This window comes from Macaca mulatta, chromosome 7, assembly GCF_049350105.2.
Source record: "Macaca mulatta isolate MMU2019108-1 chromosome 7, T2T-MMU8v2.0, whole genome shotgun sequence".
In the NCBI taxonomy this organism is placed as follows: domain Eukaryota; kingdom Metazoa; phylum Chordata; class Mammalia; order Primates; family Cercopithecidae; genus Macaca; species Macaca mulatta.
Window position 1 is genome coordinate 15,275,376 of NC_133412.1, and position 20,963 is coordinate 15,296,338.

General features: G+C 40.6%; 1 protein-coding gene across 2 annotated transcripts in view; it reads left to right on the top strand.

Moving 5' to 3' along the window:
* TMCO5A (transmembrane and coiled-coil domains 5A) overlaps positions 1–20,963 on the top strand; it is a 61,375-nt gene that overhangs the window by 26,253 nt on the left and 14,159 nt on the right. Inside the window, exon 12 of one of the 2 annotated variants that reach the window (XM_077938703.1) lies at positions 6,847–7,978. The exons of the other annotated variant lie outside the window; for it this stretch is intronic. Within the exon in view, the coding sequence (XP_077794829.1) occupies positions 6,847–6,865 (19 nt within the window). The 3' untranslated portion in view covers positions 6,866–7,978. Of the gene's footprint in view, positions 1–6,846; positions 7,979–20,963 lie in introns of those variants that run through there. 2 annotated transcript variants of the gene reach the window in all.

Here is a 20,963-nt window from a genome sequence, read left to right on the forward strand (position 1 = left end):
GTCCACTTTCATGACTGTTATTCAATATAGTACTGAAAATTCTAGCTAGAGCAATCAGAAAAGATAGAGAAATAAAGAACATCCAAATTGAAAAGAAAGAAGTCAAATTCTGCTTGTTTTCAGATGATATTATATTTGGAAAAAAATAAAGAATACACCAAAAAAGGCTATTTAGAACTGATAACAAATTCAGTAAAGTTGCAGGATACAAAATCAACATACAAAAATCAGTAACTTTTTTTTGTAAGTTATTGGGGTACAGTTGGTATTTGGTTACATTAGTAAGTTCTTTAGTGGTGATTTGTGAGATTCTGGTGCACCCATCACCCCAGCAGTATACACTGCACTATATCTGTAGTCTTTTTAAAAATATTTTTGTCCCTATATTTTTGTCCCTCACCCCCTACCACTCTTCCCCACAAGTCCCCAAAGTCCATTGTATCATTCATATGCCTTTGCGTCCTCATAGTTTAGCTCCCACATATCAGTAATAACATATGATATTTGGTTTTCCATTTCCAAGTTACTTCCCTTAGAATAATGGCTTCCAATCTCATCCAGGTCGCTGCAAATGCCATTGTTTCATTTCTTTTTATGACTGAGTAGTATTCCATCATATAAATATACCACAATTTGTTTATCCATTAGTTGATTGATGGGCATTTGGGTTGGTTCCACGATTTTGCAATTGCAAATTGTGCTGCTATAAACATGAGTGTGCAAATATCTTTTTTGTATGATGACTTCTTCTCCTCCTGGTAGATATCCAGTAGTGGGATTGCTGGATCAAATGGTAGTTCTTTTAGTTGTTTAAAGAATCTCTACACTGTTTTCCATAGTGTTTGTACTAGTTTACATTCCCACCAGCAGTGTAGAAGTGTTTCCCTCTTCACCACATCCACGTCAATATCTACTGTTTTTTTATTTATTTATTTTTATTATGGCCATTCTTGCAAGAGGAAGGTGGTATCACATTGTGGTTTTGATTTGCATTTCTTTGATCATTAGTGATATTGAGCATTTTTTCATATGTTTGTTGGTCATTTGTACATCTTTTGAGAATTGTCTATTCATGTCCTTAGCCTACTTTTTGATGGGATTGTTTGGTTTTTCTTGCTGACTTGTTTGAGTTTGTTGTAGATTCTGAATATAGATTCCGAATAGTCCCTTGTCAGATGTATAGATTGTGAAGATTTTCTGCCACTCTGTGGACTGTCTGTTTACTCTGCTGACTATTCCTTTTGCCAGACAAAAGTTCTTTAGTTTAATTAAGTCCTAGTTATTTATCTTTGTTTTTATTGCATTTGTTTTTGGGTTCTTGGTCATGAAATCCTTGCCTAAGCCAATGTCTAAAAGGATTTTTCCAACGTTATCTTCTAGAATTTTTATAGTTTCAGGTCTTAGATTTAAGTCCTTAATCCGTCTTGAGTTGATTTTTGTATAAGGCAAGAGATGAGGATCCACTTTCATTCTCCTACATGTGGCTATCCAGTTGTCCCAGCACTATTTGTTGAAAAGGGTGTCCTTTCCCCACCTTATGTTTTTGTTTGCTTTATCAAAGATCAGTTGGCTATAAGTATTTGGGTTTATTTCTGAGTTCTCTATTCTGTTCCATTGGTCTATGTGCCTATTTTTATACCAGTACCATGCTGTTTTGGTGACTATGGCCTTATAGATTCGTTTGAAATCAGGTAGTGTCATGCCTCCAGATTTGTTCTTTTTGCTTAGTCTTGCTTTGGCTATGTGGGTTCTTTTTTTGTTTTACATCAATTTTAGAATTGTTTTTTCTAATTCTGTAAAGAATGATGGTGGTATTTTGATGGGGATTGCATTGAATTTGTAGATTGTTTTTGGCAGTATGTCATTTTCACAATACTGATTCTACCCATCAGTGAGCATGGGATGTGTTTCCATTTGTTTGTGTCAACTATGATTTCTTTCAGCAATGTTTTTTAGTTTTCCTTGTAGAGGTCTTTCGTCTCCTTGTTTAGGTAAATTCCTAAGTATTTTATTTTATGTTTGCAGCTACTGTAAAAGGGGTTGAATTCTTGATTTGATTCTCCCCTTGGTCACTGTTGGTATATAGAAGAGCTACTGATTTGTGTACATTAATCTTGTATCCGGAAACTTTGCTGAATTCTTCTATCAATTCTAGGAGCCTTCTGGAGTAGTCTTTAGGGTTTTCAAGGTAAACGATCATATCATCAGCAAACAGTGGCAGTTTGACTTCCTCTTTACAGATTTGGATGCCCTTTTTTTCTTTTGTCTGATTGCTCTGGCTAAGACTTACAACAGTATGTTGAACAGGAGTAGTGAGATTGGGCATCCTTGTCTTGTTCCAGTTCTCAGGGGGAATGCTTTCAACTTTTCCCTATTCGGTATTATGTTGGCTGGTGATTTGTCATAGATGGCTTTTATTACATTGAAGTATCTCCCTTGTATGCCAATTTTGCTGAGAGTTTTAACCACAAAGGGATGCTGGATTTTGTCAAATGCTTTTTCTTCATCTATTGAGATGATCACATGATTTTGGTTTTAATTCTGTTTATGTGGTATATAACATTTGTTGACTTGTGTATGTTAAACCATCCCTGCATCCCTGGTATGAAACCCACTTGATCATGATGGATTATCTTTTTGATATGTTGTTGAATTCAGGTAGCTAGTATTTTGTTAAGGATTTTAGTATCTATGTTCATCAAGGATATCAATCTGTAATTTTCTTTTTTGGTTGTGTCCTTTCTTGGTTTTGGTATTAGGGTGATACTGGCTTCACAGAATGAATTGGGGGTGTGGGGGTTCCCTCTTTCTCTATCTTGTGGAATAGCGTCAAAATGATTGGTACCAATTCTTCTTTGAATGTCTTGTAGAATTCTTCTGTGAATCCATTCGGTCCTGGACATTTTTTGTTGGTGGTAATTTTTAAATTGCCATTTCTATCTCGCTGCTTGTTATTGGTCTGTTCAGGGTATCTAATTCTTCCCAATTTAAGCTAGGAGGGTTGTATCTTTCCAGGAATTTATCCATCTCTTCTAGGTTTTATCGTTTATGTGTGTAGAGGTGTTCATAATAACCTTTAATAATCTTTTGTATTTCTGTGGTGCCAGTTGTAATATCTCCTGTTTCATTTCTTAACGAGGTTATTTGGATTTTCTCTCTTCTTTTCTTTGTTTATCTTGCTAATGATCTATCAATTTTATCACTCTTTTCAAAGAACCAGCGTTTTGTTTCATTTATCTTTTGCATTTCTTTTGTTGTTGTTGTTTGTTTCAATTACATTTAGTTTTGCTCTAATCTTTGTTATTTCCTTCTGCCGGGTTTGGTGTGGTATGTTCTTGTTTCTGTAGTTCCTTGAGGTGTGACCTTAGAATGTCAGCTTGTGCTCTTTCAGTCTTTTTGATGTAGGTGTTAAGGGCTATAAACTTTCCTCTTAGCACTGCCTTTGCTGTATCCCAGATGTTTTGATAGGTTGTGCCATTATTGTCCTTCAGTTAGAAGAATTTTTTAATTTCCTTCATTTCATTTTTGACTCATTGCTCATTCAGGAGCAGGTTATATAATTTCCATGTATTTCCATCGTTTTGAAGGTTTCTTTTTATGTTGATTTCCAGTTTTATTCCACTGTGGTCTGAGAGAGTGCTTGATATAATTTAAATTTTCTTAAATTTATTGAGGCTCATTTTATGGCCTATCATATGGTATATATTGGAGAAAGTTCCATGTGCTGTTGAATAGAATGTGTATTCTGCAGTTGTTGGATAAAATGTTCTATATGTATCTGTTAAGTCCATTTGTTCCAAGATACAATTTAAATCCATCGTTTCTTTATTGACTTTCTATCTTGATGACCTCTCTACTGCTGTCAGTGGAGTATGGAAGTTCCCCACTATTATCAAGTTACTGTCTATCTCATTTCTTAGGTCTATTAGTAATTGTCTAATAAATTATGGAGCTCAAATGTTAGGTGTATATGTTTAGGATTGTGATATTTTCCTGTTGGACAAAGTCTTTTACCATCATATAATGTCCCTCTTTGTCTTTTTTAACTGCTGTTGCTTTAAAGTTTGTTTTGTCTGATATAAGAATAGCTACCTCTTCCTTGAATATTTATCCCTTCACTTCTTGTTTCATTTTTTGGATTCCCTTGCATTGGGCTTTGCCTTTCTCTGGTGCCTCCCTAATTAACTTAATAACTAACCTCCTGAATTCTTTTTCAGGTAAATCAGGGATTTTTTTTCTTGACTTGAATCCACTGCTAGTGAACTAGTGTGATTTGTGGGGGGTGTTAAGGAGCCTTGTTTTGTCGTATTACCAGAGTTGGTTTTCTGGTTCCTTCTCATTTGGGTAGGCCCTGTTAGAGGGAAAGTCTAGGGCTGAAGGCTGTTGTTCAGATTATTTTGTCCCATAGGGTGTTCCCTTGATGTAGTACTCTCCCCCTTTTCCTAAGAATGTGGATTTCTGTAAGCTGAACTGCAGTGATTGTTGCCTCTCTTCTGGGTCTAGCCACCCAGCAAGTCTACCAGGTGCCAGGCTGGTACTGGGGGTTGTCTGCACAGAGTCCTGTCATGTGAACTGTCTATGGGTCTCTCAGCCATTAATACCAACAGAGTATTTGGGGTGGCTTCTGGGTCCTGCAGGAGCAGTCCACTTCCTTCAGAGGGTCTGTGAGTCCTCTCAGAATCGCTGGTTTGTTCTTGAAGTTGATCTGGAGCTACAATTCAAAATGCGAGCCTCTGCATGCTTCTCTCTCTGTCTGAGTTGCAGCTGCAATCTAGTCCTGCCTCCCATCCACCATGATGACCTGTCCCCACGTTGTGAAAATCAGTAGGATTTCTATATGCCAACAGTGAACAATCTGAAAAAAAAATAATAATAATAATTCCACTTATCATAGCCACAAATAAAATTAAATATCTAGGAATTAACCAAAGAAGTGAAAGATCTTTATAATGAAAAATGTAAAACACTGATGAAGGAAATTGAAGAGGACACCAAAAAATGGAAACTTATTCCAAGTTCATGGATTGGAAAAATTAACATTGTTAAAATATCCATACTACCCAAAGCAATCTACAGATTTAGTGCAATTTTTATCAAAATACCAATGACATTCTTCACATAAATTAAAAAAAAAAACTATTCTAAAATTTATAGGGAGCCACTAAAGACCCAGAATAGCCAAAACTAATCTAAACAAAAAGAATAAAACAGGAGGAATCACATTACTTGACTTCAAATTATACTACAGAGCTATAGTGACCAAAGCAGCATGGTACTGGCATAAAAACAGACACATATACCAATGGAACATAATAGAGAACCTAGAAACAAATCTGCACACCTTGGCACCTACAGAGGTGCCAAGAACAAACATGGGAGAAAAGACAGTCTCTTCAATAAATGAAACTGAGAAAACTGGATATCCATATGCAGGAAAATGAAACTAAATCCCTCTCACCATATACAAAAGTCAAATCAAAATGGATTAAAGTCTTAAATCTAAGTCCTCAGCCTATGAAACCAGCACAAGAAAACATCAGAGAAACCCTCCAGTACATTGATCTGAGCAAAAATTTCTTGAGTAATACCTTACAAGCACAGGCAACCAAGACAAAAATGGACAAATGAGTTCTCATCAAGTTAAAAAGCTTCTGCATAGCAAATGAAACAATCAACAAAGTTAAGAGACACATCACAGAATGGGGGAAAATATTTGCAAACTACTCTTCTGACAAGGGATTAATAACTAGGATATATAAGGAGCTCAAACAACTCTATAGGAAATAAATCTAATAATCTGATTTACAATGGGCAAAAGATTTGAATAGACATGTCTAAAAGAATACATACAGATGGCAAACAGGCATGTGAAAGGTACTTGACATCACTGATCATCAGAGAAATGCAAATCAAAACTACAATGAGATATCATCTCACCCCAGTTAAAATGGCTTATATCCAAAAACGGAATAACAAATGCTGGCAAAGATAGAGAGAAAAGGGAATGCTCATACATTGTTAGTGGGAATGTAAGTTAGTACAAACACCATGGAGAACAGTTTGGAGGTTCCTCAAAAAACTAAAAATAGAGCTACCATATGATCCAGCAATCCCACTGATGGGTATATACTCAAAGGAAATCAGTATATTGAAGAGCCATCCACACTTTCATGTTCACTGCAGCACTGTTCACAATAGCCAAAATTTGGAATCAGCCTAAGTGCCCATCAACAGATGAATGAATAAAGAAAATATAGTACATCTACGCAATAGAGTGCTATTCAGCCATAAAAAGAAAATGAGATTCTGTCATTTGCATTGGAACTGGAGGCCATCATGCTAAGTGAAATAAGCCATGCACAAAAAGACACACATCACATGTTCTCATTTATTTGTAAAACCTAAAAAATCAAAATAATTGAACTCATGAAGATAGAGAGTAGAAGAACGGTTACCAGAGGTTGTGAAGGGTGATGGCAGGGAGGTGAGAATGCTTAGTGGATTTTTTTTTTTAAAGTAAGACCTAGTATTTTATAGCAAAACAGGGTGACTATCATCAATAACAATTTAATTGTACATTTTTAAATAACTAAAAGAGTATAATTGGTTTGTAAACACAATGGATAAATGCTTGAGGAGATGGGTACATCATTTTACATGATGTGATTATTACTCATTGCATACCTGTATCAAAACATTTCATATACCCCATAAATATACACACCTACTATGTACCCACAAAATTTTTTTAAGTGCATGAATAGATTTGGGGCTTTAGACAAGGCTAGAGCAAGAAACCTCAAAACAATGTCTTTGAGACATCGTTTCTTTTTCTTCTCTCTTCAGATGGGTCTTCTCTTTTTAGTGACAAGATGGCTGCCAACAACCTAAATCTCGTACTACCAGATTAGCAATCTTTGCAGAATAAAAGCATTTTCCAATAGGTTCAGCAGTAAAGTCCAGAAAAGATCATAAACTGGCCTATCTGAGATCAATTGCCTACCCTGTCCCACAGTCAATGTGGCCAGAGGGATGGAATACTCTGATTGGTCAAGCTTATGTCATATGTTCAGCCCCTTATTAAGGATTAAGAGTAGTAAAAGAAGAAGAATAAAGTAAGGGAATCACCTAAACTATGTGGAATGCATTTCTCCCAGTAAAACGGGCTCAGTTCCTATGGAAGAGAAAAGGGATGCTGGACATGCAAAAGCAGAGGTCTACTTCATTGTTAAACTCTGTGTCTTTGTATAAGCAAAAATTGTAACTTCTAAAGACTGTAGGTTAAGGTGGCAAAAGCTACTACACCACTACAAAGAGCTCAGTTTAAGAACCATGTAAATAATCAGGTCACTAGGGCTAAAGTAAGCAACAATTCTAAAATAACTAGAATATGACTGGTATAAATTGCTTCACCAACTCAAAGTAGCATATACATCACACCTCCTATTTTTCCAATTAATTGCTGAAATACTCACATGCCTTACTAATAGGATATACTCTACATTATTTTCCAGTACAAGAGAAAATTATTTTAAATGATAAGGTTTTAGGTCTAAAAATGTCATTAACTTTAAGAAAGCTGGTATCAAGCAGGTCATATTTTCTAGGCATTGTGCAATGACTATAGAAATTATGAAAATGTGTAACCAACCAGTAATATCTAGCCACATGCAAATTTTATAAAAGGTCCTTTTAATTAACTTCTCGATTAAATGGAAAATCCAAACTGAGGTTACATTTATAGGGTCAGTTACGTGCTAAGGAGGAAGCATAGAGAATAGAATAGTTCCCAGAGGCTGTCACTTTCTTAATTTAAGGTAAAAAATTCTACCCTATTAGCTTAGTATTAGATGAAAACAGAAATTCTGGTCACATAGAGTTACTATTCACTGCAGTGAAGTATATCTTTTCAGAAAGTTGCATAAAATTGAATAATATATCATGTATTAAATTAAAAAAAAAACAGGATATATTTGAACTCCTTGAAGTTATTCCTCCCACCTAAACTGTCAGAATCTTTACAGCTCTTAAGTCCAAGGGCAGGGAGCGGTCATTCTAGCATTCACACCAGCCAGGAGTCAACCTGGGACACCTTGGTCCACTGCCATTGCTTTGTGAGAACACATAATGTCGCTATTGAAAACTGATCCTACACAAAGTGGTCAAGAAATTTATTGTACAAATTGAGACATTTTTGATAATAGAAAGGAATGCTGTTAATAGTTATGCCAGGACAAGAGACGTTAGCCAGGACTGTTTCAGAAAACCAGGATGTATGGTTACCTTCTATGTAATTCAAGATCTTGTTCACCCTATGTGGTTTGCTGAAGCAGGTGGGTTTCATTCTTCAGTGTTAAGTGCAGATAACAGTGTTCCATGCTTAGTATCTCAGTGCCACACTCAAGGTGCACCTCTTCTTCCATTCAAATACTCAGCCCTACTCAGCCCTCTGCTTCAAGGTCAAGTTCCTAGAGGATCAAGATGAACACTGGTTTCTGCCTCCCTCACCCTTGCCTCTCCAGGATGCCCTTCAGGAAGTCAGGCTACTCTCTGGAGATCCACCCCCTCGGAGGTCAGAAGTCTTACCTTCCAAAGACCCACCACCCAAACACAAAGAGCTCAATGATACACTCCAAGGAAAGCTCCAAGGTGCACACCTTTCCTTCCAGACACTTTCCACACTCCTTTGAAGCTTCTGCATCTGGAGAAGAGAAAAAGTTTACTAAAAGCTAGTGTTAGAGACACCATTCATTTCTATGGTCAAACCTGAGTTTTCTAAGCTGTTATCAACTGGCCTGTTTAGCCAACATCTCTATACTTCTACATTTCTTTTTTTTTTTCTTTTTAATGGAGTCTCGCCCTGTTGCCCAAGCTGGAGTGCAATGACATGATCTCAGCTCACTGCAACTTCCATCTCCCAGGTTCAGATGATTCTCCTGCCTCAGCCTCCCAAGTAGCTGGAGTTACAGACGCCCACCACCATGCCCAGCTAATTTTTGTATTTCTAGTAGAGATGGGGTTTCACCAGGTTGGCCAGGCTGCTCTCGAACTCCTGACCTTGTGATCTGCCCACCTCGGCCTCCCAAAGTGCTGAGATTACAGGCAAGAGCCACTGCACCCGGCCTACTTCTACATTTCAAAATAATTATCCAAATGAGTTCACATTGCTCATGATTTGAGGAGAAAAGGGAAAGGAAGAAAAAGAATATTTGCTAAATCCCTAGTACTGTGTAGTGTTGGGAATATATGGATGAAGAAGACATAATATCTGGTTTTGAGAAGGTGAGAAGGAAAGACAGATATAATACATGTGTATATGATAACTCCTATAACAGAAACATAGAAGAAGGAGTAATTCTCCATGTCTACATTCAATAAGAGGTGACATTAAATGCTAGACTTAGAAGAAACATGACATGCCACATATTAAATAAGCTGACCATGTGTTAGCAAAGCCATTCTTTACTGGAGGACTAAAAACATTTTCCATCCTAGGTGAATATCTTAAATGGAAGTACCAAATAGAAATACCCCCAAAAATGAGCAACTTAATCTTTCAAGTTGTCTGGAGTTGGTAAATTCTTTATAATACCAGCCTTCAGGGAAAACCAAATCCTCTTCTACTGGCAATTATTAGAGTAATGCACAAATACCCACATTCTGATAATACAAGTAACGCTGAGATATTTACTCAAGACCCCATCACCCTAAATGGGAATACCCAACACGATGTCACTGCCTTGAGGGTTTCCAATAAGGTCTGCATTTTGTGTACAGCTTTTTATAAAACTTTTCTTTTAGGTTCAGGGGTACATGTGCTGGTGTGTTATATAGGTAAATCGCATGTCACAGGGGTTCGTTGTACAGATTATCTCATCACCTAGGTAATAATCTTACTATCCAATAGGTGGTTTTTAGGTCCTCTCCCTCCTCTACCTTCCACCCTCAAGTACACATGTGTTCATGTGTAGTCAATGTTTGCTCCCATTTATAAGCAAGAACATGCAATATTTGGTTTTCTGTTCCTGAATTAGTTTGCCTATGATAATGGCCTCAAACTCCATTCATGTTGCTGCAAAGGACATAATCTTGTTCTTTTTTATGGTTGCGTAGTATTCCACAGTGTATATATACCACATTTTATTTATCCAGTCTACTATTGATGGGCATTTAGGAGGTTGATTCCATGTCTTTGCTATTGTGAATAGTGCTATGATGAGTATATGCATGTATGTGTCTTCATAGTCGAATGGCTCATATTCCTTTGGGTATACACCCAATCATGGGACTGCTGGGTTGAATGGTAATTCTGTTTTAAGTTCTTTGAGAAATTGCCACACTGCTTTCTCCTATGACTGAACTAATTTACAGTCTGTGTTATTCTGTTTTCACACTGCTGATAAAGATATACCCGAGACTGGGCAATTTACAAAAGAAAGAGGCTTATTGGACTTACAGTTCCACATGGCTAGGGAGGCCTCACCATCATAACGGAAGGTGAAAGGCATGTCTCATATGGTGGCAGACAAGAGAGCTTGTGTAGGAAAACTCCCATTTTTAAAACCATCAGCTCTCATAAGACTTATTCACTATCACAAGAACAGCACAAGAAAGACCTGCCCCCACAATTCAATTATCTCCCACCAGGTCCCTCCCACAACACATGGGAATTCAAGATGAGATTTGGATGGGGACACAGCCAAACCACATCATTCTGCCTCTGGCCCCTCCCAAATCTTATTTCCTCACATTTTAAAACCAATCATGCCTTTCCTATAGTCTCTCAAAGTCTTAACTCATTTCTGCATTAACTCAAAAGTCCACAGTCCAAAGTCTCATTGGAGACAAGGCAAGTCCCTTCTGCCTATGAGACTGTAAAATCAAAAGCAATTTGGTTACTTCCTAGAGACAACGGGGGTACAGGTATTGGGTAAATATGGACATTTCAAATGGAGAAATTAACCAAAACGAAGGGGCTACAGTCCCCCTGAAAGTCCAAAATCCAGCAGGGCAGTCAAATTTTAAAGCTCCAAAATGATCTCCTTTGACTCCATGTCTCACATCCAGGTCATGCTGATGCAAGAGGTGGGTTCCCATGGTCTTCGGCAGCTCTGCCCCTGTGGTTTTGCAGGATATAGCCCCCTCCTGGGTGCTGTCATGGCCTGGCATTGAGTGCCTGTGACTTTTCCAGGCACTTTGTGCAAGCTGTTGGTGGATCTACCATTCTGGGGTCTGGATGATAGTTGCCTGCTTCTCACAGCTCCACTAGGCAGTGCCCCAGGAGGGACTCCATGTCGGGGCTCTGACCCCACATTTCCCTTTCATACTGCCCTAGCAGAGGTTCTTCTGCAGCAAACTTCTGCCTGGGCATCCAGGCATTTCCACACATCCTCTGAAATCTAGGCAGACAATCTCAAACCTCAGTTCTTGACTTCTCTGCACCTGTAGGCTCAACACCATGTGGAAGCTGACAGGGCTTGGGGCTTCCACCCTCTGAAGCAACAGCCTGAGCTGCACCTTGGCCCCTTTTAGTCACAGCTAGAGTGGATGGAACACAAGGCACCAAGTCGCTAGACTGCACACAGCAAAGAGACTCTGGGCCCAGCCCACACAACCACTTTTCCTTCTAAGCCTCCAGGTTGTGATGGGAGGGGCTGCCACGAAGACCTCTGACATGCCCTGGAGACATTTTCCCCATTGTCTTGGGGATTAACATTCAGCTCCTCATTACTTATGCAAATTTCTGCAGCTGCCTTGAATTTCTCCTCAGAAAATGGGATTTGCTTTTCTATTACATTGTCTGGCTGCAAATTTTCCCAACTTTTATGCTGTTTCCTTTTTAAAACAATGTTTTTAACAGCACCCAAGTCATATCTTTAACGCTTTGCTGCCTAAGCTTCCACCAGATACCCTAAATCCTCTCTCTCAAGTTCAAAGTTCCACAAGTCTCTAGGGCAGGTGCAAAATGCTGCCAGTCTCTTTGCTAAAATGTAACAAGAGTTACTTTTGCTCCACTTCCCAACAAGTTCCTCATCTCCATCTGAGACCACCTCAGCCTGGATTTCATTGTTCATATCATTATCAGCATTTTGGTCAAAGCCATTTAACAAGTCTCTAGAGAATTCCAAACTTCCCCACATTTTCCTGTCTTTTTCTGAGCTCTCCAAACTGTTCCAACCTCTGCCTGTTACCAAGTTCCAAAGTTGCTTCTACATTTCTGAGTATCTTTTCAGCAGCGCCCCACTCTACTGGTACTAAATTACTGTATTAGTCTGTTTTCACACTGTTGATGAAGACATAGCTGAGACTGGACAATTACAAAAGAAAGACGTTTATTGGACTTTCAGTCCAATAAACTGGGGAGGCCTCATAATTATGGCAGAAGCCGAAAGGCACATCTCACATCACAGCAGACAAGAGAAGAGAGCTTGTTCAGGGAAACTCCCATTTTTAAAACCATCTCGTGAGACTTACTCACTATCATGAGTACAGCATGGAAAAGACCTGCCCCCATGATTCAATTACCTCCCACCAGGTCCCTCCCACAACACGTGGGAATTCAAGATAAGATTTGGGTGAGGACACAGTCAAACCATATCACCATCGCACCAACAATGTATATGCATTTTCTTTTCTCTACAAGTTGGTCAGCATTTATTACTTTTTGAGTTTTTAATAATAGCCATTCCGAGTGCTGTGAGATGTTATCTCATTGTGGTTTTGATTTGCATTTCTGTGATGATTAGTGATGTTGAGCATTTTTTCATATGCTTCTTGAGCACATGTATATCTTCTTTTGAAAAGTGTCTGTTCATATTCTTTGTGCACGTTTTAATGGGGTTTTGTTTTTTTCTTGTAAATTTGTTTAAGTTCCTTATAGATTCTGGATATTCAACATTTATTGGATATATAGCTTGCATATATCTTCTCCCATTCTGTAGGCTGTTTACTCTGTTGATAATTTCTTTTGCTGTGCAGAAGATCTTCAGTATAATCAGATTCCATTTGACAATTTTTGGGTTTTATTGCAATTGTCTTTGGCAGCTTCATCATGAAATCTTTGCCAGAATGTATGTCTACAGTAACATTTTTTAGGTTGTCTTCTGGGTTTTTATAGTTGTAGGTTTTACATATAAGTCTCTAACCTAGCTTGCATTGATTTTTGTATATGGTGTAAGGAAGGAGTTCAATTTTAATCTTCTTCATAGGGCTAACCAGTTATTCCAGTTCCATTTATTGAATAGGGTGTCCTTTCCCCATTGCCTGCTTTGTTGACTTTGTCAAAGATCAGACTGTTGTAGATGTGTGGTTTTATTTCTGGGCTCTCTATTCTGTTCCATCAATCTATGTGGGTTTTTTTCCTTTTTTTTTTTTTTTTTTTTTTTTTTTTGGTACCATGCTGTTTAGGTTACCATAACCTTGTAGAATAGTTTGAAGTCAGGTAATGTGTTGTCTCCAGCTTTGTTCTTTGTGCTTAGTATTGCTTTTGCTATTGGCACTCGTTTTGCTTCCACATGAATTTTAAAATAGTTTTTTATAATTATGTGAAGAATGCCATTGATAGTTTATAGGAATAGCATTTAATCTATAAATTTCTTTGGCCAGTATGGCCATTTTAACAATATTGATTCTTCCTATCCATAAACATTGAATCTTTGTGTCATCTCTGATTTATTTGAGCAGGGTTTTGTAATTCTCATTGTAGAAATTTTTCACCTCCTTGGTTAGCCATATTCCCAGGTATTTTATTTCTTTCCTGGCACTTGTGAATGTGATTCATTCCTCATTTGGCTCTCGACTTGGCTATTGTTGGTGTATAGAAATGCCAGTGATTTCTGTGCATTGATTTGTATCCTGAAACTTTGCTGAAGTTGTTTATCAACTGAAGGAGCTTCTGGGCTGAGACCATGGGGTTTTCCAGATAGAGAATTATGTTGTCTACAAACGGAGATAGTTTGACTTCCTCTTTTCCTATTTGGATGTCTTTAGTTTCTTTCTCTTGCCTGATTGCTCTGGCTAGAATATCCAGTACAATGTTGAATGTGAGTGGTGAAAGTGGGCATCCTTGTCTTGTTCCAGTTCTCAAATGTTTCAAGTTTTTGCCCATTCAGTATGATGTTGGCGTGGGTTTGTTACATATGGCTCTGATTATTTTGAGGTATGCTCCTTCATTGCCTAGTGTATCGAGGGTTTTTAACATGAAAAGATTTTTCATTTTACCAAAGGCCTTTTCTGTGTCTATTGAGATGATCATGTGGTTTTGGTTTTAGTTCTGTTTATGTGATGAATCACATTTATTGATTCATGTATGTTGAACAAACCTTGCATCCCAGAGATAAATCCTACTTGATTGTGGTGGATTAATTTTTTGATGTCTTGCTGGATTTTGTTTGCTGGTATTTCGTTGAGGAATTTTGCATCTATATTTATCAAGAAGATTGTCCTGAGGCTTTCCTTTTGTTCTGTCTGTGCCAGGTTTTGGTATCAGGAAGATGCTGGACTCACAGAATGAGTTAAGGAGGAGTCCCTCCTCCTCAATTTTTTGAAATAGTTTCAATAGGGATGGTACCAGCTTTCCTTTATACATGTGATAGAATTTAGTTGTGACTTCATCTGATCCTGGGCTTTTTATGATTGGTAGACTTTTGATTACTGATTCAATTTCAGAACTCATTATTGGTTTGTTCAGGGATTCCATTTCTTCCTGGTTCAATCTTAGGAGGTGTAGGTTTCCAAGAATTTATCCATTTATTCTAGGTTTTCTAGTTTTTTGTGCTTAAAGGTATTAGTAGTAGTCTCTGAGCATTTTTTTTTTATTTCTGTGGGTTGGTTGTAATGTCCTCTTTGTTATTTCTGATTGTTTTTATTTGGATCTTCTCTCTTTTTTTTCTTTATTTGTCTAGCTAGTGATCTACTCATCTTATTCATTCTTTCAAAAAACCAACTCCTGATGTGTTGATCTTTTGTATGGTTTTTCACATCTCAATGTCCTTCAGTTTGCCTCTGATTTTGGTTATTTCTTGTCTTCTGCTAGCTCTGGGGTTGGTTTGCTCTTGTTTCTCCAGTTCCTCTAGGTGATATGTTAGTTGCTAATTTAAGATCTTTCTATTTGATGTGGGCATTTAATGCTATAAACTTTTCTCTTAACACAGCTATAGCTGTGTCCCAGATATTCTGGTATGTTGTACCTTTGTTCTCATTAGTTTCAAAGTATTTCTTGATGTCTACCTTAGTTTCATTGCTTATGCAAAAGTTACTTAGGAGCAGATTGTTTAATTTCCATGTAACTGTGTGCTTTTGAGCAGTTTTCTTAGTATTGATTTCTATTTTTATTGTACTGTATCCAAGAGTGTGTTTGGTATAATTTGGGTTTTTTAATTTGCTGAGGATTATTTTATGGCCAATTGTGTGGTCAATTTTTGTGTATGTGCCCACGTAAAGGAGGAAAATGTATATTCTGTTGTTTTTGGATAGAGAGTTCTGTAGGTGTATGTTAGACCCATTTTGTCAAATGTTGAGTTCAGGTCCCAAATATCTTTATTAGTTTTCTGCCTCAATTATCTAATACTGTCAGTGGGGTGTTGAAGTCTCCCCCTATTACTGTTTGGTTATCTAAGTCTCTTTGTATGTTTTTAAGAAATTGCTTTATAAATCTGGGTGTTCCTATGTTGCATGCATATATATTTAGGACAGTCAGATCTTCTTGTTGAATTAAAATCTTTGCCATTATATAATGTCCTTCTGTGTCTTTTTTGATTACCATTGGTTTAAAGTCTGTTTTGTCTGAAATTAGAACAGCAACCCCTGCTTTTTCCTGTTTTCCATTTACTTGGTAGATTTTTCTCCATCTCTTTACTTTAAGTCTATGGGTGTTATTACATGTCAGATGATTCTCTTGAAGACAGCATAGAGTTGGGTCTTGCTTTCTTTATTCCACTTGCCATTCTTTGCCTTTTAATTGAAGCATTTAGCCAATTTACATTCAAGGTTAATATTGATCAGTTGAGGTTTGATTTTGTCATCATGTTGTTAGCTGGTTATTATTCAGACTTGATGGCTTGATTGCTTTATAGTGTTAATGGTCTATGTACTTAAGTGTGTTTTTGTGGTGGCCAATATTAGTCTTTCCTTTCCATATTTAGCACTCCCTTAAGGACCTCTTGTAAGACAGTCTACTGGTAAGAATTCCAGTAGCATTTGCTTGTCTGAAAAAGATCTTGGTCAGGCATGGGGGCTCACGCCTGTAATCCCAGCACTTTGGGAGACCAAGGTGGGTGGATCACTTGAGGTCAGGAGTTTGAGACTAGCCTGGCCAACATGGTGAAATCCTGTGTCTATCAATAATACAAAAATTAGCCAGGCATGGTGGCACATGCCTGTAATCCCAGCTACTCAGGAAGTTGAGGCAGGATAATCGCTTGAACCTGGGAGGTGGAAGTTGCGGTGAGCCGAGATCGCACCACTGCACTCCAGCCTGGGTGACAGAGCAAGACTCCATCTTGGAAAAAAAAAAATCTTATTTTTCCTTCACGTTAGTCTGGTGCATTTCCCTTTTTAGTGATCTGCTCCTTCTTTCTAGATGCCTTTAACATTTTGTCTTTCATTTCAGACTTGGAAATCTGATTACTGTGTGTCTTGGGGATAGTCATCTTGTACCGTATCACACAGGGGTTCTCTGCATTTCTTGAATTTGAAGGTTGGCCTCTCTAACAAGGTTAGGGAAATTTTCCTGGATGATGTCCGTAACTATGTTTTCCAAGTTGCTTGCTTTCTCTCCCTCTTTCAGACTAGCCAATGAGTCATAGGTTTAGTCTGTTTTCATAATCCCACGTATCTCAGAAGTTTTGTCAATTCTTTTTTGTTTCTTCTTTACTTTCGTCTGATTGAGTTACTTTAGAGAACTGGTTTTTGAGCTCTGAGATTCTTTACTCAGCTTGGTTGATTCTGCTGTTAATACTTGTAATTGTACTATGAAATTCTTGAAGTGAGTTTTTCAGCTCTATCAGATCAGTTTGGTTCTTTCTTTTTTTTCTTTCTTTTTTTTTTTTTTTTGACAGAGTCTTACTCTGTCACCCAGGCAATGGCACAATCTCGGCTCATTACAACCTCCACCTCCCAGGTTCAAATGATTCTTCTGCCTCAGCCTCTCGAGTAGCTGGGATTACAGTGCCTGCCACCTTGCACATTTTTAATAGAAACAGGGTTTCACCATGTTGACCAGGCTGGTCTCAGACTCCTGTCTTAAAGTGACCTGCCCACCTTGGCCTCCCAAAGTGCTGGGCTTACAGGCATGAGCCACCGCATCCAGCCTGGTTCTTTCTTAAAATTGCCATTTTGCCTTTTATCTCCTCTATCATTTCATTGTATTCCTTAGATTCCTTGGATTGGGTTTCAACTTCCTCCTGAAAATTGATGATCTTTGTTCCTATCCATATTCTGAATTCTATTTATGTCATTTCAGCTATTTCAACCTGGTGAAGAACCATTGTTGGGGAACTAGGGCAGTTGTTTGGAGGTAAGAACATACTCTGGCATTTTGAGCTGCCAGAGTTCTTGTGCTGGTTCTTATTTGTGTGGGATAGTGTTCCTTTAACTGTGGTGTAATCTGAGTATAGTCTGTTGTCTTCATTTCTGGATATTTTCAGCAGGCCGAGGCTTCGTGCAGGGTCTCTTGTAGCTGAATTCTTGTCCTTGGTTTCATGGGGTGTATATTAGCAAAGTATTTTTGGTGTTGAAGTTTTGGGTTGGCAGACAGCACTTAAGTGTAATGGCCAGTAGATAGGTTCTTGCTCATCCACGTGGCTCCTCTGTATTTCCTTGTGTTTGCAGCCATGCTCCATCTCAGTGCTTTGAGAGTGCGGGCTCTTCTCCCACTCAAGTGTTGACTACAGACCTCAGTTTGGCACTCCTGGGTTGCACACCACAGCCCTGGGGCAAGCTCAGCCTTTAGGTTGCCTGCCTGGCTTGGGGGCAGGGATCTCAGCAGTGGCAATGGCCAAGGATCTTTCACTTGTCTCTTATGGCTCTACCTTCAGAGAAATGCAGGGCCCTTACCAATCTGGGCGATTGGCCTGGAGTGGGGCAGCTGTGTGGGCTCAACCTGGGGGCCCCGTCTGGCAACAAATAGTGGGGGCAGGGAGCTCATGGGGTAGACAGACTGGCCTCTTCTCCTTATGGCGGCTGCAGCATGCTAGAGGTATAAGGCACTCAGAGTCTTTGCTCCTTCTCAGTCTGAAGTCAGCGAGGGCAGTACCCCTACAGCGGCAGTAGCAGTGGCAGGGGTGCTCTCAGTTGCCTCTGGGAGTTCCACCCCAGAGAAACACAGCCACTGCCAACGGGAATGTTAAGCCAGGGACTGGGACAACTATACTGGGGGCCTGAGCCAGGGGCCCTCCTTGATAAAGAGCAGGGTGTCAGGGCTCACAGGGAAGAGAGAATGAGCTCCTTTCCTTATGGTAAGTGTGGTGTGCTGGGGCACAAATAAAGCCCTCAGACTCTGTTCCTTCCCCAGTCCAAGAGGAACAAGGGCAAAACTGCTGCAATGGCAATGGCACAGAGATTGTCAGTTGCCACTTGGAGCTCGATCCTAGGGAAACACAGAGCCACTACCAGTGGGAGCACTCAGTCGGGGGTGGGGCAGCTGCTCTGTGGTCCCCAGCCGAGGACCTGCCTGGTGAAGACTAGGGGGTGGGGGCTCACAGGAAAGAGAAACTGAGCTCCTCTCCATAGGGTGGCTGTGACATGCTGGAGGTGCCAGCAATGGGACCAGGCCCTTTGTTCCTCCCCCTGCCCAAGTGTAGTAAGGGTGGTACCACTGCCGCCGCAATGTGAGAGGGTCTGAGGGTTGTCGCTGGGATTTCCTTTCCAGGGAAATGCAGAGCCACCACCGGCTGACGTGTTCAGGTAGAGGCAAGGTGGTTGTGCTGGGTGACCTGTTTGAGAGGCTGTATTCGTCTATTCTTGTACTGCTATAAAGAAATACCTGAGAGTGGGTAATTTAGAAAGAAAAGAGGGTTAATTGGGTCACGATTCTGCCGGCCGTACAGGAAGCATGGCAGCATCTGCTTCTGGGGAGGCTTCAGGGAGCTTTGAGTCACGGTGGAAGGCAAAGTAGGAGCAGGCATCTGAATGGCAGGAGCAGGACCAAGGTGGGTGGGGGGACAGTGCCACACACTTTTTAAAAACCAGATCTAGTGAGAACTCACTATCATGACAGAGTACCAACGGGAAAATCCACCCCCATGATCCAATCTCCTCCCACCAGGCCACCTCCAATACTGGGGATTACAATTTAACATAAGATTTGGGCAGGGACACAGATCCTAACTATGTCAAAGGCCCTGCCCAGTGAGGATTGACAGGACCTGCCCGGAACACAGTCTGGTTGCTTTTCCATACCGCAGCGGTGCTGTGCTGGAGGTCCTTCTTAGTCCTTAGTCTTTAGTCGTTTTGCTCCCTCCCAAGCCTGAGGGCAGCAGGAGCAGGAGTTGTAGAGAACAAAAATAGCAGGTTTGCCCACTATTGCTGGGAGTTCTGTCCCAGGGCAGCGCAGGGCTGCCAATGCTACATGAAACTGGACTTCATTCTTGGCAGAATGTGGTAGGCTCCCATTTACCAGCACCCTGCCACACAACAGATCAAGAAATCCACACCCTCTAAACCTATGAATCTGAAAATTGGCATCATAAAAAAGTACTTTCACACATTGTGGGTTTAAACCCAAGCGGGGGTGGGTGGGGACCCAGGTTATGAGGCCCTTTCCAATAAGAGTAGCAGGGACAGAGAACCATGAGGAAAACAGAGTGGCCACTTTTCTTTAAGGGGGCTGTGCTCGGTGGAGGGCTGCATTAGTCCTTCATCTTTTCACTGTCTCCCAAGCCTGAGGGCAGCAAGGACAGGCGCTCCAGAGCAGCAAAAATGGCAGGCCTGTCTGCCACCACTGGGAGCTCCCTCGCAGAGCAGTGCAGAGCTGCTACCAGCACCCCAGGAGGGGCGAGGGGCTGGGGTCCCATGTTGGGAGGCCCTGCCCACTGAGGGTAAGTGGGGGCAGTGACCCACGTGGAAAACAGTCTGGCCACTTTTTCATAAGACAGCTGCGCTGTGCTGGGGGCTGTGTTAGTCTTGAATCGCTTTGCGGCCTCCTGAGCCTGAGAGCAGCGGGAGCTGGGAGCTGCAGAGCAGGAAAACTAAGGGGGCCTGCCTGCCACCACTGGGAGCTCCATCCCAGGGAAGGGCAGAAGCCAGAGAGCTCAGGCGGCACTGGGGGCTGCACTAGGGTCCTAGGCCAGGGGGCCTAGTCTGGTGGGGTACAGTGGAGGTAAGGCCTGCACTCCGTCCAGTCCCTAGCCCTGTCAGTTCAGCCTCTACCCCACAGACGTGTGACGGAGTCTTGCTTCCCCCATCACCAGAGCTGCCATAGCTGGTGCCAGGGTGCCCAGGGGTCTAAGGGCCTCAGGAAGCCATGTGCGCCTGAGTGGTGGCTCTGCCCAGGCTCTAAGCAGCTCTTCATGTCAGTCTGGAGGCCCGTTCCCGGCAGTGGGGAGCCTCTCCTGGCTCCGTGCCGATCCTGGGAGGGTAGCTGTCCGGTCTCTCTCTTCTCCCTTCTCCATGAGCTGTGTTGCTTCTCGGATGCATCCCAACTTGTCCACCTGGACGATCCAGTTGAAGAGCTAACGTTTATTCGCCACTCTTTCTCCTCTCTGTGAGAGCGGCGCACACCAGCTGCTTCTAGTCAGCCATCTTGGCAAAAAAAAAAAAAAAAAATCTAGTTTCTCTCTACACTGAATGGCAGTGGAACTCTAAGATTCAGTGGGACCTGGCAGTTTGTTCCCACTGGGTGGCCAATGCTACATCAAACTGGACTTCATTCTTGGCAAAATGTGGTAGGCTCCCATTTACCATCACCCCACCGCGTGATAGTGCAACAAATCCACACCCTCTAAACCCATGAATCTGAAAGTTGG